The 26,503-nt window shown below is 43.1% G+C and overlaps 1 protein-coding gene across 9 annotated transcripts in view; it reads right to left on the bottom strand.

Moving 5' to 3' along the window:
* Ptprm (protein tyrosine phosphatase receptor type M) overlaps positions 1-26,503 on the bottom strand; it is a 674,808-nt gene that overhangs the window by 202,076 nt on the left and 446,229 nt on the right. For all 9 annotated transcript variants that reach the window (XM_060368219.1, XM_060368222.1, XM_060368224.1 and 6 more), the window contains one exon: positions 12,239-12,371. In XM_060368219.1, the coding sequence (XP_060224202.1) occupies positions 12,239-12,371 (133 nt within the window). The remainder of the gene's footprint in view (positions 1-12,238; positions 12,372-26,503) is intronic.

Here is a 26,503-nt window from a genome sequence, read left to right as displayed (position 1 = left end):
CTACTTAAAAATTCCATATTTATGACGAAACTTCAAAGCTTACTTTGTAAGAATTCCAAGGCTGCCATAAAGACCTTACTATGGTTTTCTGTTACTTGCGATTACCTTGCAAGTGGTCTTCAGATCCAAGTTTTAATGAGAGAACCAAATGGTTTGGCATAAATGTGAGATTAGCTGTCATCAAGAATGAAAATATGTTCTTGTCAAAAGTATTTCAAAATATTTAGTAGCTTTCAGGATCTGTCTGTCAAACTAAAACTAACAATATAAAGTACAGTTGAAATATATGACATAAAGCATGTGAATGTCACTAAATATTTTCAGCTGAGTGCTGGAAATACACTCTGTGCTGTCCAGAGTTGAGAAGTAGAGACAATTTCTTGCTCAGAGGGAGATGAAAAAGGGCAAAATACTTGTGATTGGGAATGAAAAAGAAGGGACAGAGAGCTGTCATGAAATTGGTTTGGAGCCATAATATCTAAAATAGCAAGGTGTAAGTCCCTAAGGGCTGTGACAGACTATTTCCCTATATCCCTGGAAGCAGATGCTTCAGCCTGTGATGTCCTGGCAGTGACTAGGGTAAACATAACAATGGTTCCTCAATGCTCATCTTACCCAGTTTTTAACATGCTAGAAAGCATGGAGCTCTGTCTCTTGGGACTGGCAGTGACTCCTACACAGTAAGAACAGGCTTGGATCATCACAGCCTTGTTCCAGTGTGGTGCTAGGCAGAAGGAAGCAGGAGGCCTTCATGCTTTCTAGGGACTCACTAGTTGCAGAGTTGAGGAAGAGAGGCTCACAGGTCAAATAGGACTTTGTGATGTGAAACCCATTGAGCTGGAAAACTATGCATTTAAGGAAGAAACGTGGACCCCATCCTGCAGCCGTGTTGCTATTTCCACTCAATTGTGGTCTATTTCAAGCCTACTCAGATGTTTGATATGGCAAAGGCTTCTGAAGGCCCCCCAGAGCCTGATTCCTGAGTGAATTCTGACTTACACAGGGCCAGCTTTTAGGCTGTCAATCTGGGTCTGTTATATAATTGCCTTCTTTCTCTAATGCAAAGGGGTGGTATACAGGCATAGTGGTCACAGCACAGGGCAGAGGTTCTGGTGTTTTTCCTCCCTACCTCACTAGAAAGATAGCTCACCCATCTTTTTGGGTTTCAACTGAAGAACACTAATGGTTCAGAATGACAGTGCTAAAGATGGCACTCAGCTCTCCCTCTCTCTCTTTCTCTCTCTGCTCTGTTACTTGCTGACTGTGTGATCTAAAATGACTCACTTTTCTTGATATATTAGAGTTAAAACAGGTAGCAAGATACAGTCATTTGAGTGTAATGTCCAACTGGAAAATCTGTTACTTCAGTGCCTAATATGAATCAGATGCCTCCCTTAGCAGACCTCTGTCACCACCTCTCCTGATATTAAATAAGTAACAAATTATACACTTGATAAGACTAGAATAATATACCCATTTGTAAATGTGTCAGGAATTTCAGTTATTTAACATATATCTTGTTTTATCATCTTCTGATCAATAATACTGTTTGGAAGAACAGTGGGCTCTATAAGCAGTTTCTTATAGATGTCATATGTGATATATGCCATCATGAAGTGTCTCCCAATAGGGAAGACTGGAGAAATTACATCAATAGGCATTGTCTTCATAATGCTCACAATCTTAGAAAATGAGTTCTTCAGGAGGGCGACGGGAAAACAGGAGCTGGATTCCTTGGCTGGGGATATTGCAGTGAGGTGCTAGAAGGTTTACCAAACATGTGTGAGGCCTTGGGTTCAACAAAAGGAAGGGAGAGAGAGCATGTGTACAAGAGCATGGGCAAACTGTGATCACTAGTGAAATAAATCAAGTAAGTTTGAGCCCATCAAGCCACCTCTTAGGATGCAGAGTGCCAAGGGGATCATATACTGGGTAATCTACTTGTCCTTTTTTGCTTTCAGTGCTGATAATTGATCCCAGGGCTTTGCACACGTGAGGCACATGGTTGATCATAAAGCCACACCCAATGTGAGAAACAGATATGTATAAATTGTAAGCATATGCCACTAAATATCTTTAGCTGAGTGCTGGAAAATACACTCTGTGCTGTCCAGAGTTGAGAAGTAGAGACAATTTCTTGCTCAGAGAGACATGATAAAGGGCTGGGAACGAAAAAAGGAAGGGATAGAGAGCTGTCATAAAATTGGTGTGGAGCCATAATATCCAAAATAGTAAGGTATAAGTCACTAAATGCTGTAACAGTTCCTGACCTCAGAGTCTCCAGTCAACTGGGAACCCCTGAGTCCGTCCCAAAACAAAGTTCACTCTAGAGAGGAAAGCTGCAATAACATGAGATCCGTCATGGAATCTTCCTTCGCCCAGGAGAAACTGTGCCTCTAAATGTCCATGACCACCACTGACAGCCTCAGACTACATGTTCTGGCTGGGTCCATTTCAACGGCCATCTTGTCTACCTCGAGGAGATGATGTAGATAATTTAGCAGATGCTTTCTGAGGTCAGTTTGATTTGCTCACTATTGCAGCTGGTAAAGATGCCAGAAGACCACAGATAGCATGCTTCTCACATGGCTTCAGCTACTTCCGTGACCTCATGTAAATGTGTTCCAATTATACATCTGAACAACATGATTTTCTTAGTCAAGCCAGGCCAGGGCCAACAGCCAAAAGGATGATACACCTTTTGTGGAATGACATCAGAGTTACCTAGTACTCTCAGACTCACTGTGTTGGTGGTGCTAAGAACTCAAACTGTCTTTAAACATATCCTACCAACAGTAAGACTACTTTCTTTTGTGAAAATGTATATATACAATTTTATAGCATGTAGTTCAGTAGCATTAATTCATACACTCATCTAGCCATGCAACTATCACCACTACCTACTTCTGGAAATTGCCATGACTCAATTACCCTAAACTAAAACTCTGTCCCCATTACACACCAAGCCCTTGCCTCTTCCTCAGCCCTTGGTAATTGTATAAAAGTGACTACTCTAGACAGCTCAAAGGGGCAACATCACACAGCATTGACCATTCAGCGACTGGTGGTCTCACTTAGCCTTGTGGTCCAAATGTGTGTAGCTATGGTCAGGTATGTTCTCTTTTTAAGGCTGAATGCTACCCCACCACACTTTGTGTATCTGCTCATTTGCCAAAAGATGGTTGGGTGGCTGCTGGCTTTTTAGCTTCTGTGAATGATTGTGCTGTGACCACGGTATGTAAATAAGCCTTTATGACTGACTCTTCGACTCTTTGGGACATAACCGAGAATGACTTCCTTTTATAAATAAGTAGCCTATAAGTAGGCTGCATTGTGGGGCCCCAGGACAGTACTTTAAAACACCTCAAAAAAGGAATTTGAAAGAGAAACAAGTTTAGCAGACTATGTTGGCCAAGGCACAAAAATTAACTAGGTAAGAGATTTCTTGGCTAACAGTATTATCCAATGGAGTCCTCAAGCCATAGCGATAAACATTTCAGAATCCAAAAATCTATTTTAATTTGTTTCTTTCCCTCCATTCTGCTTAGTTTGTCTCTTAATTTATAGCTCTTTCATTGGAGCTATTTCATTTACCTTAGCTTAATTTGATTTGTTATTTATTCAGAGCTCCAGTTAAACTGTTGAAAGTTCTTCACATATTATCACCCAAATTAGCAGCACAATGTCTAAAAGAGAAATGATTGCTGAGTGCCCTCAACTGAACTAAAAAGGCTGAAGCTAATGCAGTGGTCAGGATGGTAATTAAAGATATTTTTGAGAATTTAAAATTTTATAAATCACAGGACACATGGCATTTTAAAAAGCTATGTGCAATGTCCTTTGAGCCTCAGGTTTAGAACAGGGCCTGGAAAAAAAAAATCAATGAGCAGTGTTGCTCTGCACATAATCAGATCTATAATTCTGACCTTTGAAACAGTGAACTTCTTCATAGTCCTCATTCATCAAGCGCTCTTCCCACCCATGTTCTCCCTCTGCATAATGAATTATCCTTTTACTTAGATACTTAGGACTTGAGTTTAAGTTTGGGCACTGCTCTTTAGGTTATGGCTGACCATGAAAGTAGAGGCGCTTGGGACATTAACTCATTATTCATACTGTTATTTTGGAACGCTGTTGCCTACAGGAGGCTGACCTCTCTGGAGGAGCGTCTCTAACGACTTGGGCAGCAGGGTTGTATAAGGCAGAGAACACTGTAGACTGATGTTGTGATGGTGCAGCCTGATTTCCCAACCTGCCAATGGAGGACTGGCAGATGTGTGTCTCCTGGAAGGGACCTTCAAAACGCTCTACCTCAGGTAAAGGGAGGTGATGTTCCAAGAATCATGCCAGGACTCTAGAGTTTCAGGTCAAAAGATACACAAAACAATCTGAACTTAGGACAGTGGCTAGGGAGGAGAATTAGAATCGCTTGGGAATTCAGGTGGAGAGGCCCTTGGAGTTTAAGCATCTGCAAAGCCATGAGAGCAGAGAGTTAATGTGATCCCAGACAAGAGTTTTTGGCTAAGGCATGCGAACAGCTGCCTGCTGAGCAGGGGTGGAGTGGCCTGGCTTGGCTGTAGGGACAGGCTGTGTGGCAGTCAGGCGTTAGGAGGAGTTGCAGTTGGCTGAGGAAGGGTGGCAACTCTGTGGTAGTGGGCACACCAGATATTCCACAAGGGTTCCAAGGATCTGTGTCGGCCAAATTAGTCAAGGATTATGCAGATCACGAGGTCCTAGGTAAGGGACATTTTGCTACTTAAGCATTTCAGTAAACAGCTTCTTCCTAAATTTGTTTTCAATTGGTATTTCTTTTGGATATAGGTTCAATGAGCCAATATTTGGCACAAACTCATTATTAAACATGGTCAAAGGAACAACGAAGTGTTGGCTGATTAGCCATGCGAGGATGAGAAGCCCAAAAGAATCCCAGCGTGACTGCTACCACAGACAGAAGTCTAGTCTTTTCCATTGTAAAAGCACTGAGTAGAAGACCTGAAATAGCTAACATTTTTTATTTAAGATCCATGACTATAGTATGGAGAAAAATTTGTTCTCACATTTGTTTATCATTTTAGATCTAAAGTCATGACACTTGTGAACAAAATGCAAACCAATGTACTATTTGTATTAGTGTGTTTCAAAAATGACATAAAAGTAAAGTAGTTGTTCTCAGAGCCTAAGCAAAATTCGGAGGAGAGAGGGAGGACATGGGGAAATGTCTATTCAGTATTGTGGGAGGAAAACTGTTGTTGACAACAGCTCAGCCAATGTAAAAAGAACTCCTAATGTTCCCAAGAAAGAAAGAACACAAATCTGAGGTGACAGCCATGTCAGCTACTCTGACATGATCAGTCAGTATCCTACACATGGAGTGACTAGTGCTCTGTGCCTTATAAATATGCATCCGTACTGCCTGCTCGTTCAAACACATGCAATACAAATGTAACAGGCACACAGTAGTTTAGATGTTACTGACTAGTCCATTCATCTTTTAATTAAGCCATAGGTGAAATTAAATATACATATATTCAATTCAACTACTTTCATATTTTAAAGTAAGAATGGGAAGAAGTATAGTCGAGTTTTCAAATAATCCTACCTTCCAGGCAGGGAATCCATCCATCAGAATGTTCATGCTACAGGAGAGTTAATCAAATATGATGCTGTATGTAACTTATAGTACATATAAGGCCTCTTAGCGTATGCATTGCTAAGCCGAGCACAACATTCCCCATGTTTTCAAGAGTCAAAGCGCTTCAAATGCTTGCACTACATGTTTGTTTGTTTGTTTGTTTGTGGGACCGGTGATGGAAGCCAGGGCCTTGTCCACTCTGCAGGCCTGGATTAAAGAAGTCTCTCGTTTGCCTTGAATGAGGAGGTGAGCTGCATGCCCACCCGGACAAAGCACCGTGACAGATGTGAGGCCAGGTGCGGAGCATGGTCACCGGGGATCATCTCATAGCCCCACCATGTTGCCATCTAACAGGAAACACATCCCAACACCATCCCAAGAGCCATCTAACAGGAAACACATCTCCAACACCATCCCAAGAGCGGCTGTGGGAAGAGTGGACACCAGGATGAGATGAGGAGAGGGCAGGGAAAAGCACAAATCCCAGGTGTCTGAATTAGCATTAATTGCTCAGGCCAGGGCTGTGTCCAATGTCAAGGAGACATGATTCACATTAGAAATTTGCACTGAGAATGCCCAGGGGAGAGAAAACGGTTCGTTCTTAGGTGGGATGACCTCAGCTGCCTCCTGCCTTGGTTTTCCTTGATTTGTTTTCACAAAGTAGAGGTATGTTTAGAACTCAGTAAGTGAGTCCATTTTCACTTGTTGCAGTAAGACCTATAGAAACTTTACCTTCATGCCAGCACCAGCAGAGTGTCAGCACAGCTTGAAGGTATAAGAACCACAACACCCCAAACTTCTGTCAGTAGATCAAAATTCACAGTCTGAGGGGGCACTTGGCAAAAATTTGTTTTGTTTTGTTTGTTTGTTTACTTAAGTAAATATATTTCTCAACATTTTGTTTCACCTCACACTATATTGTCAAAACCAAGAAAACAACCACAAAAGGTCCTCTAACTAAAAGGGTCTTCTTCAACCTTTTGAACATTCATACTCTAAATGAACATAAATGAAAAGTTCCGTTTATAACTACATTCCCTGTTAAAAAGAAATTCAGATTTATGCTAGGAATTCATGTCACAAATCACAGATCCAGCTTAAAGTCAAACTAAACTGGCCTTTTTTTTTTTTGGTGTGTGCAGTTTCCTTCTATTTTGAGTATTGTTCATGGCTATTTTTACTTATTAATATGAAATAAAACGGGAGAGAAATGAGGTGATTTTGTGAAATTTGAGTTCTGGGACTCTCTGAGACCCACATTTCAACTAAATAAAATGCCCTGCTTCCACAGCCTTGGCACGCTCTCTTGTACTAATAGAAGGTGAGGCCGTGTCAGCCCAAATAGGCACACATTCTCTAGATAATGGAAAGACAGTGATAGGACGTGAATCAGCATCTGGAGACAGATGCTACGGAGGATGGTCAAGTTTTTCTTGACATCCTTGGCTCAATGGCGTTTCAGAGCTAAGATGCAAAAAAAAAAAAAAAAAAAAAAAATACATACGCTGTGCTAATGGACAGAATGAGGATGAGCTGAGCTGAAGACTGCTTGACCACAACAGCAGAAATCAGGAGGACAACTGTACCTGAGGGTACCCGACCCCATGTTGGCATGAGGGCCCAGCACAAAGACAGTTCAGAAGCCTGTCCTGACCCCCAGGACTGGGGCAGTTGGAGGAGCAGCACTGGAGGCCTGCTTGGGTGTCAGTGCAAGTATACACTGAGGACACTGTCCACACCTGGCAGGCAGGCACTGTACACATTGCTGGCTCTGTTAAGGCAGCTTTTGATTCCTAATGTGTTGTGTCCAAGGCCACAGGTAACCCTGTGCAGTAGCTTCTGGACCTCAGAGTTTTCCCCAAGCCTGGCAGCACCGACGCCTCAGCCGCTCCAGTGCAGAGAGTGGTACCCATCACCCAGCCCCTCCCCACCCACTGAATAAGCAGGGTCTTCCACGCAGTGAGTCCTAGTGGGTGACGAATGGCTTTCCTCTGTGCCCTCAGGGAACCCGGAGGACAGGGGTAATCAGTGGCCAAACGCATCTGTATGCACATCTGTCACGGGTCAAGCATGCCCAGGCACGAGGGATTTTCTAGCTCCGGTCTTTATATAAATGAGTGCATGCTAAATGTGCATATTTTACATGCCACTGAGAAAGAAGAAACTGACATACATACCTCTCTCTGTACTTTCATGATGTGTGGTTTTGAAACTGGAATTTGAATTAAGCTTTACATGTAAGGTATTTTCCACATACAGGTCACACTGAGCTACAGTTGGGGGGGGATGCTATCTCCCATGTAAAAAGGCAGAGTGGGAGGGGCAGAGTCAATATGGCTGGCCTCCAGCCACACACATCAGGGGTCTCTTTGAGAACAGTGTTTTCACTAGATTTTCTCTGTTTCTATTTTTGTTTCATCATGTCCTCAGAAATAGTCCCCATTTTTTAAATTGTGAATTTCTTCAAGGCAGTACCGGTATTGTTTCACACAATACGATGGGCACTAGATGTTTAATGACTTGCTTCATTTGTAAAAGGCGCATTTGTTAAATGTGTCCTAGGCAGGTGGCTGGGTATGCATTTCAGGGTTAAGATAGTTATGTATATCACTAACTGGTGCTTCTGTGCGGAACAGCTCCTGCTTGCTATCTTATATAATAATTCATATTGCTTTAATTAGTTTTCAACAGTCACAACAGTTGAGCTTGCTATGTACCATGGTGGCTTAGATGGGAATGTAATTGTAATTAATACAAATGCTCTCAAACTTATGTAAGACCTACTGCAATTTTAGAAACAACAGCAAATATAATTAATCATAGTAAAATCGACAGTGCTGATACACGACAGTCTGTCAAACTGTTATTGAGATAAATTATTCCTTATGGAAAATGTTGAAAATGCAGGTATTTTTATTTACATAAAGGCACTACGGCAGATGTGGGTAAAATATGGTAAAAATAACTCCTATTTACACTACTATAAATTAATTATGAGAGAATGCTGAGATGAGGCTTTGCATAAAGCTTTCGTTTTCTAGGTGGTCACTTTACAGCCTTCTTCAGCGTTTGCTTCCCCCGAACATCACGAGGTCAGAGGTGCATGCCATTTAGGACAGGGACAGAAGACACTGACATGTCCACAGATAAAAATAAATGTATGGGTCTTACCAAAGGGTTTTTTGTTGTTGTGGTTATTTGTTTTAAGCAAAGCTTGGCCCATTAGTCCAGGCACAGCCTAACAGATTTGGGAGAGTCATGGGACAGTGAAAAGCACCTCTCATGGTCACGCCTGCGTTTGGTCACTGACACCTGTAAGCTAAAGTATTCCACGAACTGACAGGCTCCACATTCTCTATCCGAGTTCCACCTTCAGCAAATACTGTTTCACAGGCTTGTCCTCAGAAGGCAAGATGGTGGTAGCTGAGTTAGTACCTGATGGTGCCTCTTTACAGAAATGCGAAAACATGCACCAGTGCTGGGATTTGCGAGACCCATGCCTAGCTCCTGATTGGTGTGGAGTGCTGACCAGCACAGATGACAAGCTCATCCTCCACAGCACACATTTCCAGGGGCGCTTCCAGAAGTACTGAGATATTTTTTTCCAACCACTCACTTTCTCTTGTGCTATGGCCATGAATGCACTCTCCCAAATAGGCAGGTAGGTAGGTAGATGATAGATAGTAGATAGATAGATGATAGACAGATAGATGGTAGATGGATGATAGATGATAGATAAAAAGAAAGATGACAGATGCTGAACAGATATAGATGATGATAGACAATAGATGATTGGTAGATGATAGATAGACAACAGATGATAGATAGACAGACAGACAGACAGACAGATGGTAATAAATAAATCTGTGAGTAGAGGAAAGCCAGACTAGTAGCACAAATAGAAAATTCCACAAAGTTTGATAACACTAATTTCCACCTAGTAGAAAAAAATAGCCAGTTCTGTGTAGAAACCCACAGCTGGGGCCATTCTTTGCCTCCCTCCACCCATTCTCTTTCTTCATTCCCTGCTGACTTCTCTTCATTTGTTGATGGTCTTCTGTGGGACAGTGAGAGATGTGGCTGAAAGACCAACTGCTCACCAACCAACATCACAGGGCCTGAAGTGACTGAACAAAGACGGTTATTTGTAAGGCCTACTGGGGAGCTTAAATAATGAAACATGCTTGTTACGCACCAGTGAAACTCCAGCAACTGATGCATGATTCATACGCTAGTTTAACTATTCTGTCTAAAAACGGTGCTTGTAAAAGTCAGACTTGAATTTTAGTGAAAAACCCTGAACAATTCCAAGTTTTAAGAATTTGTATCATGTGTAGCTCAGGCCTAAATTTTGAAGCATTGAGTTTATAGGCAATGCATGCTGCCTAATTTGTCTTCTGGAGAACACGTTCTCTATTTCAGAGAAAGCAAATACAGCCATGACGCATGCTGTGCAGACAGCCCTGTTAAGATTACTGTGTAGTAAATAATCATGTAAAATCTGATGTGACTTATGGGTCTTTAGTCTAAAGTTGCATCAAGGCCATATGTTACCAGAGGCAATCTCTTCAAATGCATAATTTATAGCATCAACCCTGTGGCTACCTGAGAGACCTGGGAAGAGAAATGAACAAATCCAGCAGAGGGAGGCCCTTGGAGGATTAGCTAGCATTTAGCTGAGGTCACAAGGGCAACTGGATTACTACGTTTCAAGCTGTTCCTCATAGAGAGCTTCCTGGATGACACAAAGATCCAATATAGTCTCAGAATTGAAAATAAATCTCCTAGATCTTCAGTTTGAATATCTGGGCACGAAGAACCTATTGTTACTGGGGTTTTGTTTTTTTTTTTTTTTTCTTTGTACATGTTAGGAACACTAGCAAAATCACAGATGTCCCCAAATAGGTATCTACGTAAATATTGAGGTGAGGGTCAGGCAAAGACCACACAGAAAAAAAAATGAGTGATGAGAGACAAGGAAAAAGAGACAAACCAAAACAAAAATATGTGAGATGTGGGGCAGAAGAAAGAGAAATAAAGATTCAAAGACAAAGAATGCTAAGCATTGAAGCTCATTCCTGCAGTCCCAGCATGAAGCGGATGGTAGCAAGATCTTGAGGTCAAGGCCAGCCCTGGCTGCAGAGTGAAACCCCATTTCACAAAAGAAAAGAAGCAAGCCAAAGAATGAAGACAACAATGAGGCAGGGAAAGGAAGGATGGGCTAAAGGACATGGAAGGAGTGGGAAGACACTTGGACACGAACTCATTTACACAGTATTCTAACACAGGCTTATCTTTATTTTGGACATCCCTCAGGCTCTATAAGCTCATGTAGAAGAGATCTGGGGTTGGGATTATTATCTTGAGCCCATAAAGCATCTCCACCTGCCAGGGAGTGCACTAGTGGAATGGAATCCTAAACTCCAAATGTCCATGACGGACCTCTCCTTTTGCTCTCAGGTTACCTTCTAGTCCGTTCTCCGCTCTGCATTCCGGTAAATGGCATCATCACCACCAACTTGCTGCGAGAAGAACTAGCTTTCTTCTAGGCTTCTCCTTCTCCCTCCAAACAGCTACCGAAATTTACCTCCCCAATTCACCAGTCTCCTCACAACCGCTCTCCTCCTTCCTACACTGCCATCTGAACAGAAAACTTAGCTGATGCCACCACCAGCTAGATTTCAGGATGGAGCCCAGCCACTGTCTATGACTACACAGGACTTTCAGGATCTTACTTGGGCAAGAATGCCTACTTCACCTACTCCATCCATGGCCACATCTCCATTCCATGGCTACAACTCCATTTGAACTATAGAGCAAAGCAGCAAGCCCCATGATCTTACGCTGTTCTGGAGCGTAAAATCATGACTGCTTCCAATCATTTTTGTTTGCCATTTCATATAAAATGAAGACTTTAGTTCATTATTAAGTTGTTTTTTTTTTTTTTTTTTAATTTGCTCACACAAAAGTAGACACTGAATATTTTCCAACTAGGGAAGAAAACAATCAGTTACTGTATCCAGATCTACTTATCTCTTCCACCAACAAAGGACCCCTCAGTAAGACAGAACTCTGTCATAACACTGAACTTGCGCTAATGACTTAGTCCTTCAACTTGTGTCTTTCACGTTGGGGCTGCTCATCAAGGTTGTTTTCTCATGGGAGCACTGTATTATTTAGCTGCTCTAGCATGGTGCCGGCATAGGACGCTGGCTTGAGAAATCCTGTCCTCATCATTTTCATTGTAACGGGAGGGAAGTCTTCCTTCTCATTCAGCTTGGGAGTATCAAATACAAGAACTTGCAGTCATTAGGACCAAAGACTTATCAGGGAAACAAAGCATTTACATTATCCACGGGAAGAAATGAAGCATTTGCATTTATTTTGGCAGAATATGCTTTGTATATTCACAAAAACCTCAAGCATTTACTCTAAATCTCTGCCCCCTAACTGCAAATGCTACATAATTAAAAATGTTCACCCTACGGAGCCACAGCTATGACTTGGGTACCACTCCCTATCCAGCACATGGATCTTTTCACACACACTAGTGCCCTGGCAAACAAAGGGGACAGTTGCACTTTTGGCAACCAGATATAAGCTCACCTCTTCTTCATGACCAGCACAACTCCAAGAAATATGATAACGAACAGCAAGATGCCCGCAATCACTCCAGCAATTTTAACTGTGTGGTCTGTCTGTTTCTCAGGTTCAGGGACTGGCTTTGGAGTAACGGCCCCTGGAGATGAAAAGGACAGCAAGTGGGTAAGACAGAATAAAGACGTTACATTTACATTTTTTTCCCTTGCATTTAGCAGAATAATACAACTTATCAGAGCCAGCAGACAGACGGGCTTTGGGTTTTTTTCCTTTTTTTTTTTTTATAGCAGTTTTTCTAGGTGCTGAAAGCATTGTAATTGTTTGCATTGTTCTTCAACATTCTGCCACAGCACACCCACGTCTGACCCTTTCATAAGAGACTTCTCAAATGCACTTTTAAATATTTTTATTATCTCTTTTAGCTCCTGTTCTTCCGTCCATTAAAAAACATGCTAACAGCACAATAGCTATTCCTAAGCCTTTATCCAAATTTGATTTGCTGGAACATTTTCCTCAATTATTTTTCATAAATGAAGCAATAATTCCATCACATATTAACCCAAACACCTGGAAGAGTGAGATAAGCTCATTTACCATGCATTTTACCAGCAATTGTTTTTTTCTGACACAATAGAGACCCCCCACCTTTGGAAATCTGAATCTAGGTCGCATCTGGTAAGCAAAAGGATCCTTCTAAGCAATTTATTCACAACGTGGGCAGCAGCTGGTGATCATACCACTGGCGCCCACAGTTCATATCTGTTTAAATGAGATAACCAGGGCCTCAGAGCACTGCTCTGTCTCAGCTCGCTTGCATGACCCTTTCTAACATCCCGTTTGTCCTGCTTACGGTATAATGTGATGGAATGTCAAATCTATGTCTGAAGAAATATCCATTTCTTTCACTAAATGAGTTCAGGATGAGGAATATTAGGAGTATAAGGTCCAATTCATTCAACTTTTTAAAAAAGGCTTCTCCTTGCCTCATCAGGATACGATGGCCTTCGGTGTCTCCACCACCACACAACCCTTACTAAATACAGCAATTTCATGTTCTCATCCTAGAATCTTTTTGCCTTTTTTTTTTTTTCAAAAGTGAGTTTGTACCCGCTCTTTCTCTCTTACCATTGTGTTTTCTACCAACATACTCCTCTGTGCTTGGGAAATTGCACTGGTCCTGCATCTGTGCCCATGAGCCCATGAGATAGCAAGGCAGGCGACATCATGGATAGTACGGCATTGTGAGGAGAGCAGCAGAGGGGAGATAGAGCTGCCCAGCTTTTCTTGCTCCTTTGGAAGCATATGGACCCAGTTTCTTTCCAGCTAAACATCATGTTAAGATTTCTATCCAAGAGAACATGGCTGTAATCTGGCCTGATGAAGCCGGGTATAGATTAGAGGAGAAACAAGGGATAGCAGACCCCGGGCCACCCTTATATGTTCCTCCCCACAAAGGGCTTGAAGCTGTCCCCAGGGTCTTGTCTACTGCCTCCTAGTGCCAGCTTTAGTTACTGCCTTTAATACAAAGGAGCATACTGGCCGCACACCTTCCTTCGTCATTCACAATGATGCACACTGCAAGAGCCTTCAAAGGGAACTCTCAAGGAATATTATTATTATTACTACTACTACTATTTTACTTCTGACAATGTCAAGAGGACAGAACATCCTGTTACTTTTCTTTTTTTTCTTGGATGGGCAGCCCTCAAACCTTCTGTCTAGGTAAGTGTTAAAAGTCTTAATGACAGTTATTTTACAATGATAAAAATCGCTAAATATTTAAGAGATAATGATAATCTTAAGAACACTGGCTTCTCTAGACTGGGTGGCACAGCCCCAGGTGGCTAATGTAGAGGAAACTGTAACATTAAATATATTGTTCTGAAAAATCTATAGAAAATACATATGTGAAAAACTTGATAAATGCAAAATGTAACATTGCAAATTCAGAAGTGGCAGTCCAACCTTTTCTATTTTTATTTAATACCCAATTTTAAATGCGTAATTTGCAAAAAATCTATTTATCTCACTAGCTAAAGGTTACTAGTTCTCCAAATATATTTTTCAATATAGCAAAATCACTATTCTTATAAATAAATTGTCAGTAAATACACCAAATGAGAAAAAAAAGAATTTAGGAAAAAACATTCTTTCTGTTTAAAAAAACATTTTTTTTCACATTAAAAAAAGATGATCTAACTCATACACTCTTAAGTTCTGAGATTAGAGGAGGGTCCACTAACAGTTCCATGCTTGCTTCTGCCAACCAGATAACCAGGTATTTTCCCTTGAGCATTTACCACTCTGTGTGGAGCTGTGAATGGATGCTCTTTTTCTGGGGCAATGATTGCTATTCACCCAGCCCTTGTCCTTTTAGGGAAGCATGTAAGGACGTTGTTATTCAGCCAGCAAAGACTCACTGTCATTCTTCCTTAGGACTACTCAATGTGAACTCATTTCCCTTTGCAGGTAAAGAAAAGGAAAAGTTTTGGTGCCCTGAGTAGCACTAGGACAATGTGATCATGGGAGCAATCACAAAGCAGGGCAATGACTCGAAAGGAGGTGGAGGTTGGCCTGGTTAACTCACATGTTAGCTTCTGAGCTTCTAGGAGAAGCAGAAAAACTTAGACACCAAGTCTAGATTAGGTGGGTACCAGCTTTTAACAGCCTGATAAGAAGGTGTCCATGGCCTAGGCAGGCCCTACTGTCATTTTATCGCATTAGCCTCCTGTGCCCTGTGCCTCCTGTGTGGGCTCCCTTAGAATAAATGATCTTCTCCCCTCTCTCACTTTTTGTAAACATGGGGTTAGGTCTATTGGTAGTTTGCATCACTTTCTTTTTCTATGTGGTAGTTTGAATAAGAATATCCCCCATAGGCTCAAACAGAGAGTGGAGCCCTTTGATAGGATTAGAAGGATTAGGAGGTGTGGCTTTGTTGGAGGAGGTGTGGCACTTCAGGTGGGCTTTGAGGTTTCAAAAGCCAATGCCAGGCCCAGTCTCTCTCTCTTTTGGCCTATGGGTCAGGATGTACCTCTCAACTACTTCTCCATGCTTGCCTGCATGGCTCCATGTTCCCAGCCATGATGATAATGGACTAAACCTCTGAAACATAAACAAAGCCCCAATTAAATACTTCCTCTTATAATAGTTGCCTTGGCCATGGTGTCTCTTCACAGCAAGAGAACCATGACCAAGACTCTGTATGAATTTCACAGCACTGGCTGTTTTTTGTGATGAAGAAAGAAGGGTGCATTCAAACACCATCATTAAAGGTCTCTGATACAATGTCTAGTGTGAAGAAGAGAAACCCAGAAGACAGGGAGTGACTGTCCAGTACGGTATCTGATCAGTTTCAACTTGGAAGAAGAGCTTTGGCCTGGTGCTTAGTGTCAAATTAAATAACAGCAGCATGCCAGGCCGAGGACATGACATGCTCAGCCACTGGCTTTAGGTCTGGACCTTGTTTTGACTACTGAACTGGTTGCACAGATTTTCCCCGGAGGCCATGAAGGCTAAGCTGATGACCAGAGGTCCTGGGCATCTTGTCCAAAGCATTTGGAATGGCTTCCCTTTGCTGGGCTGGGAAAGGCTGAGGGGGCATAGCTCTGGTATAAAGACGCCACAAGGAATCTTCAGCGGATTACTGCCAGGATGACTGTGAACATGGAAGAAAATATCACCAGTATTCTTCATTTATTTAACATGTGGTTTCGTGACACCTAATTACTTTTCTTGCTGTATATTAGGAACATGGCAGTGAACAAATGGATAAAACAAAAGCTCAGAATTTATAATCTAGGGTGCAAAGAGAGAGAAGTATTTGCACAAAGTCTGTGGGCCACATGATTCTTGGTGCCAAACCCTGCTGGAGTGACAACCAAGTAGAACTAAGGTGGAATTACTCTCTGCACTGGAGAGACCTGAAGAAGGAATGGGAGCAAGGCACACCTATATCCCCTGGCCTCTGCCAGCAGTGGGAAGGAACATTTAAGGTGGGGCTGAATCACTGGCTAGGATTGGAGTGCAGTGAACTCAGAAAATGGCACACGGCATTGGCATATGGGGGTCACTTCCATAAACAGAAAAGATTCTGATTCTGATGGAAGTTAAGGAGGATTCTGAGTGGAGAAAATACAACCTGGTTTATATTTCACAGCACTAACCATCGTGGGTGCCTATCAGGCTGCCCATGGTGGAAACACAGATAGCAGAGTGAGGTTATTACAACAACCCAAACATGACTTTATGGTGGAAGTAGTGGAGATGTTGAGACCTTGTCCAACTTCGTGTATTTTCATGGTCACCATAGGGATTTGCCAATGAGCTTCAGTATGTCAGCACAGTCAACATCTAGGTTTCTAGAAGCCATTATGGAAAACACGCAGACATCACTGACTGACACTGACAGTGTGGATGAAGCAGGCACAGAGGGCAGGAAGGGAGAACAGGAGCATCGTTTCGGACGGCTTAGGATCCAGATAATGAAATCCAAAGGAGAGGCCAAGCAAGCAGCAGTTGGGACAGGTGAGATCTCTGGGTGTGTAATATAAACTTAGGAAATGCCATTAAATGGTGGTGTGTAAAGCCACGGGTCTACACAGGGGCACGGAGGAAATGAAAACTGGTTAACCAGCCAGGGCAGTGTGGAGCAGAATCAGCCGGGAGGAGGTCATCAAGGTGAACAAAGAGAGGGAACGTGCTCAGTGAGACTGGTTCCTCATGCATTAAGATGACAGCATCTCTGAGGCCCAGTGCTAACAATAGACAGAAACAGAAGTCAATGTAAAGGGTGGAAAGGAAATGCCTGCAGAAGTTACATCTTTGAAGGGTCAAAGGTGGGCTTAGTATCCAGGAAGCTGTCACTGTGTACTGAGAAGCACGGAACATCTGTTACAATGGAAGATGGGGAAGATGTCTTGGAACATAACACTGCAACGTCCTTCTCCTAATGGCTTTATTGCCTGTGAGGAAAAAAGCTAGAGGGGTTGAGAAGAAAAGGTAAGAAGGTTTTGTGAGAGGTGGGAGGAAAGGAAGAAAGAGCATAGAGCAGTGAGGGTCCATGTAAGAGGCTGGGGAGGCACAGGCTTTGAAGACGGCCAAAGCTGAGGGCTAAGCCCTGAGAGCGACAGAAGGAACAGAGTAGGTGACGGAGGATGGCAAGGGGTAGAGGTACGAAGGAAAGGGGGAATAGCTGTCTCATGAAAAACAAAAACAAAAACAAAAACAAAAACAAAAAGGTACAGTGAAGTTAGCCTGATGCTGACAGAGGTGAAGGCTGAGAAGACTGGGAAGAGAGGAGGGCTGGAGCTGTGACTTACCCCTAAGCACACAGAGCTCTGGGATCTCTTCCCCCACCTTGTAACCAGAGTGAGGAAAGAGGAGGAGGGCGAGGAACGTGAGGAGCACCTGAACTTATTCTCCAAGGTGGCAGAGGAATGCCTAGTGAAGGTTAGAAGTGTAGATGCCTTACCCAGATGTCCCACGTCCCCTACATATAACAGCCACAGCTGCAGAATACACAAGCTTGTTCATATGACACCGGCTTCAAATAAATGCCTCTTTAGTAAGTCCTTCTTCTGCATCAGGTGCCACAACTAAGGGGAATTAGAGGAGGCAGATCACCGAATCAGATCGCCCTCTTGACGGAGATATGGTCACTGTCAAAGATACATTTAGCTTGGCTAGGCTAAATGCCCAAGAGCTCCAGAATCCAGCCGGAGCAGCGTGGGGAACAGAGTTGGAATGACTCCTGGCCAGAGGCAGCGACAGTGAGTGGTCTGATAGAGGTCTATAGACAGACAGGGAGCATGTGCCAGCATGGCAGGCAGAGAAGGCTTTGTGAGTACAAAACCACTTTGTTTCTGGAGCCTGAGTCAGAGCTAGGAATGGGCTAGGACAGACCTTGGAAGCAAAGCTTTGTGCTGTGGTGGGCATTGCTCACAGGTGAGTTAGATAAAATAACAAAGGAACCACAGAGAATAATGGAATTGGCCTTCTGGAGAGTAACCAGGCAAGACCCCACAGGCTCCACAAAGAAAGGGAGGAAGGAGATTGGACAGGGGACCCACAGCCAAAGCGGGGCAGAAATTGATGGGATACACCTGGCGGCCATCGAGTGGTGCTCGAGTGAGGTGACCCCTTCTTGGGTCGAAGGGGCAGGTGCTGCTTCTTCGGGGAATAAGCCTGTTTGGGTTCAGCACTCACACTTAACCCAAACAACAGGACAAGTGTCACAGCATGCTTAGAGGTACTCGGTTGCAAACCGATATCGTAACCCTCCTCCTGTCTTTAGGTCCCTCGGGGCAGGAGAGATGCAGGAGCCTGGATCTGCTGGAGAAAGACTTCAGGGGACAGCAAACTGCCCGAGGGACACTGGAGGCAGAACAAACGTTGTGGGGGTTATATAAGACTATCACTTCTGAAAGTGTTGGAATCCCATGTCGGCCCTGTGCACCCTTCGTAGTCCGGGATGACCTTGAACTTTGGCTTCTCTTGCCTCCACTCCCCGCCTACTGCAACTGTAGACATGCAGCATGTGGCCCTGCACAGGGGTTATGTGGTTCTGCGGATCAAACCCAGGGCCTTGTGTAAGTTATACAAGTACTCTCCCAACTGAGAATGCATCTCCCACCTCCAGGAGTGTGGAAGAACAGTGGTTAAAAGGAAAAGACTAAATGTCAACCGAGCTAGGCTCAGCCACTTCATAGTGGCATTTTATGACTACATCAAAGTGATAATCTAATTTTTGTCTTTTTTTTTCTTTTGACCCTTTGTACAGATTTTTTTCCGCTCTCTTCCTTACCAAAAGGGACAGTCAGGCTTTAAAGATTGTCGTGAGACAAATCATTCAGGTCTTGCTGCTCAGGGAATTACAATTCTTTGCAGTCTTATTTACTTAATTTTTAGTTGTACCTTAGTATTACATGTAATGGCAAAACAACCCGACTATTTTTCATCGAAATTACATAGTATTGTCTTTCTTCCTAGGAACATAGTCAATTATATCTCAGAGAATAACCTGCGCTCGCACTCAGCGTAACCTGATGATGCTTTTGAATTTATGGCTTTCCCTCTGCCCTCACTTCCACAGCAGGGCAAGCGGAGCATTCACACCTGCAAGTAATGATCACATGTGTAGTTTTTCATGCACAGCTGAGATAGTCAACCAGTTGAAAGGTGCATCTCCCTGATCCCTGCCCCCTGCCAGATTAATCTACCCTTCTTGTTCTGATTCTAATTTCATGGCAGCTCTTGCTTCCATTTATCGATGTGGCTGATCCCCCATGAATAAGGCGATTTATCAAAAGCTCTGCAGTCAGTACCTGGACTCTAAAGGTTCTGAGAGAATTGTTAATGCTGTTACTATTCGGATGAAATACTTTCTTTTGCCCATTTTAATTTCTTGAATCATGGGCAAGTTGTAAAACCAGGAATCAACTAGTCAATATGAAGTCATCAGCCACGTGTTCCTGTCGTATGAAGTACATGATCAAGAAAAGGGATATAAGCAGCTGCTCCAGACCGTTTGAAGGATGAGTTAAGAGTTGGGGGGGGGTGTCCCAAGACAGTGTAACTAAAATGTGAAAGCGTTAAAGTCACCATCTGTTGTCAGTCACATTTTCTGCCAGAGCTTGTGCTGTTGGGTCATGGTCTAGCTTATGCTTAGTACTTAAAACTCATGTCTGTGTCTAGAAGAACCTAAATGCTTCTTGCACAAGGCACTCCACCCTGAGCCCTTTCTGCTTCTAAAACTTATTTATTTTCTCATCAACAATGAACATGTTTAGGGCCAGTGAGATGGTTCAGTGGGTAAAGGCACTTGTCACCTAGCCTGATGCCTTGAGTTCGATCCCTGGGACCCACATGGTGGAGGGAGAGAACTAACTCCTCTGATCTCCACACACACACTGTAGCACTTGCACACCAACACATATATAACACACAATCACACACACACACACACACACACACGATATGCTTTTTTTTATCGTACAGGGTTGTTTTAGCTATTGTGGGTTTTTTGTTTTTGCATATTCTTTCAAGGTCTGTGTTTTTTTTTTAATTATTTTTATTTTATTAATTACAGTTTATTCACTTTCTATCCCCCCCCGTACCGCTCTCCCTCCTCCCCTCCCAATCCCACCCTCCCTCTTCTCCACCCGTGTCCCTCTCCCAGTCCACTGATAAGGGAGGTCCTCCTCTCCTTCCCTCTGATCTTAGTCTATCAGGTCTCATCAGGAGTGGCTGCATTGTCTTCTTCTGTGGCCTGGTAAAGCTGCTCCCTCCTCAGGAAGAGGTGATCAAAGAGCAGGCCAATCAGTTCATGTCAGAGACAGTCCCTGTCCCCATTACTATGAAGGCCACTTGGACACTGAACTGCCACAGGCTACCTCTGGGTAGGGGTTCCAGGCCATCTCCATGAGTGGTCCTTGGCTGGAGTATCAGTTTCAGAAAAGACCCCTGTGCCCAGACTTTTTGGATCTGTTGCTGTTCTTGTGGAGCTCCTCTCCCCTCCAGGTCTTATGATCTCCCACTTCTTTCATAAGATTTCCTGCACTCTGCCCAAAGTTTGGCTGAGTCTCAACATCTGCATCGATACCCTGCAGGGTAGAGCCTTTCAGAGGCCCTCTGTGGTAGGCTCCTGTCCTGTTCCCTGTTTTCTCCTCCCTCCGATGTCCATCCTCTTTGCCTTTCTGAATGGGGATTGAGCATCTTAGCCAGAGTCCTCCACTATATTTTTAAAGCGTGAATATATTCAATATATTAAACATGTTTGCTAGAAGTATCAATCCTCTGAGAGCCTCAAAATGGACAAAGAATCTAGGAAACTGCATATTGGGCTGGGAAGCATCTTCTCCATGACCTCCAGAGCATTATCCCATGGCCCTTGGATGTGCAATGAGCACAGAAGGGGCTTTGTGGCTTTGTTTATGCAATGGAAGTGCTCTACCACTGAGCTCCACCTCAAGTCCAGGAAAATGTTTTGAATACACAGGCACAAAAGGAAGTCTAGCAGTGAAAGTCTGAGAGGATCCTCACATTCAGTGTCTAGAATGCAACAGTCACTAAAGTCAGAGCAAGGAAATGAGTCTTAGCCCTGCAGAGAGAACATTTGGCCCTCAGCCTGTAGCAGTGGGTTCAGTTACAGTAGAGACTTACTCTGGGTCAGGCTGAAGAAGATACACCCGATGCAGAGACAAGCCTGCCACCTCTCACATGCCACATGATGCCACACCCCTTCTTCATTGCTGCTTCGTTCCCACACCGAGGAACCAGCTTCACCTCCTGCTCTGAACCTTTGCAGGCTGCATCCCCACCTTCTACAATGTGCCGCAGCCATACCAATGTCCTAACTAATAGCTCACACTGGGTCCCTCTTTCACAAAACTAAAACCACAAAAACAAGACCTGCCCAGTGCTTGTTTCAGAAGGCAGTCAAGGCCCTTTGAACTATTTTCAATGCTATTTTTTCCAAGACAGGGTTTCTCTGTGTAGTCATAGACTCACTCTGTAGACCAGGCTGAGTCTAACTCAGAGAAATCTGCCTGCTTCTGCCTCCCCAAGTGCTGGGATTGTAGGTATGAGCTACTGCACTGGGCTCAACATCGTTTTTTAACTTCGTTCCTTGCTGACGTCTACTTGCCTATTATGATGCTTATACCTGGTAAATGGAAATGCTTCATTTTCCCCCAAGCAGGTTCGCCTTCCTGGCCTTTCTGACTTTAGGACACGTTCCCTGAGACCCCCTTTGGAGTTTCCATCTCCCCCATCACTCAAATCCACACAGCCATAGTACTTCTGACCATGGATGGACCAAGCGTTCCCTCTCTCAAACTCTTGAAAGCACCCAGCTTTCTCTCTCTTGCATAAAACCATCCCATTTAACCCATGTTCAGTAATTCTGTTGACTTCTGTTTATTGTATGCTAAACTATATGTTCTCTGGGAAAAATTGGTTCAGCTCCTTCGTGTTCCCTTGACGTGACCAGCCCCACACCTTGTCATGTGTACAGCACACACGCAAGGCCATGTCGGAAGAATTCCAAGCTTAGTCACAGTCACGCTCACTTTAATTTCCTGTCCTTCTGTTAGCCATCTTTTTCTAGCATAATTGTTCCTTGTTTATATTAAAGCCTGCAGACACTGGGCAATGGGCATAAAGGGACATAAAAAGGTGGAGAAAGAGAAAGTGAGTGAACACCACAGTAGGCCCGCTTTTCTGCCCTTCATTCCACAGATACTGAGGGTTTGGAAAGGAGCTAATTAAGAGGGGGCATATGTCCCACTCTAGATGACTTTCTACAGATATGAGATAACATGTAAGAGGGGACAGTGTCTGAGCATGGGCTCCGAAGGATGGACAGAGAAGAAGAGATGGATAAGACCCTGATCAGGAAAAGTACTACCAAACTTTAACCAGTGATATTAATAGAAAGTATGGGAAAAAACACTTGTGTCACAGAGAGTTGCATCACCCACAGCAGTGGAATGCATAACCATCAGTGACCTGCAAGTTGGCTGGATCTACAAGGAGAGACAAGAAATGGGCCGCTGTCAAGAATAAAGTGCTACGAACTCAATGCTTGAAACGATTAAGCAGACACAAGCCATTTTTCATGCCTATACAGGAAATTTGTTTTAGAAGTTTAAACTAGCCCAAAATCATTTCCATTGTAATTACAATGGCCTGAGGTCCTCTGCAAAGGGAAAGTGTAGAGAGACATCTGATAAGATAATGGTAGTGTGATTCATACTATTAATAATAATTTTATTTAATAAAATGGTTACTGCCTCTCATCCTGCCTTGACAGCATTTTCTGAGTTTCTCATCGCTTAGAAGAAATAGGCAAAATAGGAACATTATCTTTATTAAGCCCCAAACTAGCTTAAAGACACAGGTGGCTGACTTTGACATATCTTTAACTGTGTGGCATTTGTGCATGAGCACACAGCAGTATCTAAAGAAAGTATATAAGAGGAACCTGCCAAATGTCAAAAGAAAATTTTAAGGACTGAAGAGTCAGTAAATGCTTGGCCCATGACCATAAGGACCTAAACATAGATCCCTAGCACCTACATGAAAAGCCAGGCCTGGTGGTAAGGCCTGGCATTAGGGAGTGGGAGAGAGAAGAATCCCCAGGGTTTGATTACTAGGCAATCAATCAGGCTCCCTGAGTTGGTGAACTGAGTTCAGAGAGAGTCCATTTCCAAAAATAAGCTAAAAAGCAATTGAGAAAAACACCCAACATTTATCTCTGGCTTCTATATTCATGTGCATGCATATTCAGACACATGTACATATACATGAACACATATACATATAAAATCATCTTGTTTCTTATCATTCTCTTTTCAAAGATATTTATCAGCTATCTATCTATCTATCTATCTATCTATCTATCTATCATCTATCACCTACTTGTCCATCTATCTGTCACCTATCATCTATCTATCTATCATCATCTATCTATCTACATCTATCTATCTTTTATATAAAATCTCAAGTAATAAAAGACAAAGCTAAATCACAGCTACATGGACTCGCAGAGGAAAGTTGGCATGCCCATAGAATTTCTTTCAGTGGGGGCAGAGACGCAGCCCATCACTGTCCGCTGCCACCGTGGGAAGTTTCCTTCCTTCTTAGAGACCACCACTCAGGGAAAGCTGGATCCCTGAGTTTGCTGCAGAAAAGGATTTCAGGACGAGTCAGAGATTTAGAGAGTTCATTTGGGAGCGATGAGGCACATCACACAACTCATATGCCGACACTTAGAAACAGGCAGTACACATCTGGGACACGGGGGTGGCCCTCCCGATGGAGAAAGCACCAGGTAGGTGTCTACTCTGGCTGCTTATGTAGCTCTGTGCATAAAGGATGTGTTTTGTGGAATGGGCTGAAGAGGAAGCAAAGTTTAAAAGGTAAAGTTTAAAAAGTAATTAAAGCATATTTGAGCTGGTTCAGACCTTTCCAGCTTCATATTTAGTCTCTGAAAAAGTTATGAAGTGAGATATGAAGATACGAAGTGCTGTTATGAAAACATCTGTGTGCGGTTCTTGACGGTCCTGATATACAGTAGGAAAACTGTCTTCACCCAGCCGGGCTAACCACACCCCAAGGAGCGAACATTCTCATGCAGCTCCACCTCAAGCTTCAAAGGTCCATTGTATTATGACTTGAAGCAAATTATTTTAATCAACTAAGTAAAACTTTCGAAGACTTCCGCCCCCAGGTTTGCCTCTGGTATGATGTAATTGTGGGTTTTGGATTTATAAACCCTATCCTGCCTGGCTTCTGGGTCTAGAGTCTAGAGTTATTTCTGACATGGTCCTGCTGTGGACCACAGACAAATCAAACAGTCTTAGTCCGACCTCACCAATGGCTTGCTCCTGTGTCTTGACTGGGTGCAATCAAATAATGTTCCTCCCATGCTCCTGCACATTCAAAGACCCCCGACACCCATACGCTGTCTTTGTCAATAATGTTCCACACATCTTCAAGAGATCTACTTTTTAGGAGCTCAACTTTGAGCATCTCTGAAGGGATACAGGAATACAGGTGTGACTGGCAGTGGTCTAGATCAACGGTTCTTCCACCTGTGGGTCATAACCCCTTTGGGGGTCGACCAATACTTTCACAAGGTTGCATATCAGATATGCTGCAGATCAGATGTTTACATTATGATTCAAAACAGTGGCAAAGTTAGTTATGAGGTAGCAATGAAAATAATTTTATGGTTGGGGCCGCCACCACGTGACGAACTATATTAGAGGGTCGCAGCGTTAGGAAGGTTGAGAACCTCTGCTCTAGACTGACCCTCATAAAAGACTCAAGGACAACAAAGCAGTTTTAAAGAGTAACAGCAGCAAAGGTGAAAAGGGAGGGCCCACCTTGCCTTAACGAGACGAGACACTTTCTCAACCTTTAGTGTATTGTGGCATTCAACGCTTTGAATCCCAAATGAAGTAAGAACCATCATTCTCCCTGTGGGGTGTAAGATGGAGCTCTCCCTGTGAGGTAAGAGATGGTCTTCTCTCCCTGTGCAGAAGGTGAGATTTTAAGACACCAAGATATTTGCGCAGAAGCCTAAACTTGAACACACCACTGTTTATCTCAAGAACACAATTCCTAAATTACATGCTCTGTGGTCAAGACTTCCTAAGTGAACAACCCATTTAAAATCAGAGGATCACCAGATGGTGATTCGTAGTGGTAACCCCAGTACCTGGCTGCTGGAGGCAGGAAGACCATAAGCTTGAGGCCAGCCAGGAGTACTTAATAAGTTCAAGGCCAACATGAGGTACATAAAGGACTCAGTCTTAAAAAAAAATATAAACAAATACAAGTGTTGACTCTGAAGCTAGTGGTGGTGGCTTATTTGTGTAATTCCAGCACCTACTTGGCAGATATAGGCAGAAAGATAATGAGATAAAGGCCACTCTTGTATACATAGTGAGTTTCAGACCAGCTTATATGAGGCATGCCTCAAAAAATCCACAAAAAAGCAACCCAAATTATAGCAAACCTACCTAGAGCTAGTGTTGGCTTTGAGGCTACAATTACCATGCATGAGGCAGGGATGTGAGGATGACGCATAGCACCACCAGTAAGATAAAAATAAATAAATAAATAAATAAATAAATAAATAAATAAATAAATAAATAATAAAACCAAGGACACAATTTTTAGGTGTAGAAGCCTATCTAACACATTTGAAATCTGTCCAGGTAATGAGCCATCATGTGTGTTTGAAAGTGGTGCAGATTTGACCTGTGGACTTGAACTGCTCTAAAAGCTGGAAGAATTGAGTCTTCATTTCTCCACTTCTGCCTCACATATCCCAGGAGGAGGAATAGAAAGAACAAGGGCCCATGGAGGCCCACCCCAAACTTGGCATGCTTTTAAAAGCTGCTGTTTGATCTTTTCAAATAAAGAACAATGTTGTATTTTGACTCTGTAATACATTATTTTTTAAAAATAAAAACAGTATTTTTTATCATTGGTCCTCGGGGAAAATAAGTCTGAAGAAATGTTTCCTACTTGTTCTCACAGTAGCATTTGTGACGGGAAGGTGGCTTGCCAAACAGCATCATTCAACAGTATAGGGCAAGTCCTTCACTCTCTTTTCACTTACAGCACATTCCAGGTAAAAGAGGAAGTTACTAGGCTGGCCTCCAACTCATAATTATTCCCCTACCTCAGCTCCCAAAGAGCTGGATAGCTGAAGTGCTGGGCTTTAACCCCTGAGCTTTCCAGATCTTTCTTCCCCAAGTC

This window comes from Meriones unguiculatus, chromosome 15 (genome assembly GCF_030254825.1).
Source record: "Meriones unguiculatus strain TT.TT164.6M chromosome 15, Bangor_MerUng_6.1, whole genome shotgun sequence".
NCBI classification, from domain to species: domain Eukaryota; kingdom Metazoa; phylum Chordata; class Mammalia; order Rodentia; family Muridae; genus Meriones; species Meriones unguiculatus.
This window is presented reverse-complemented; position numbering and strand designations above follow the sequence as displayed.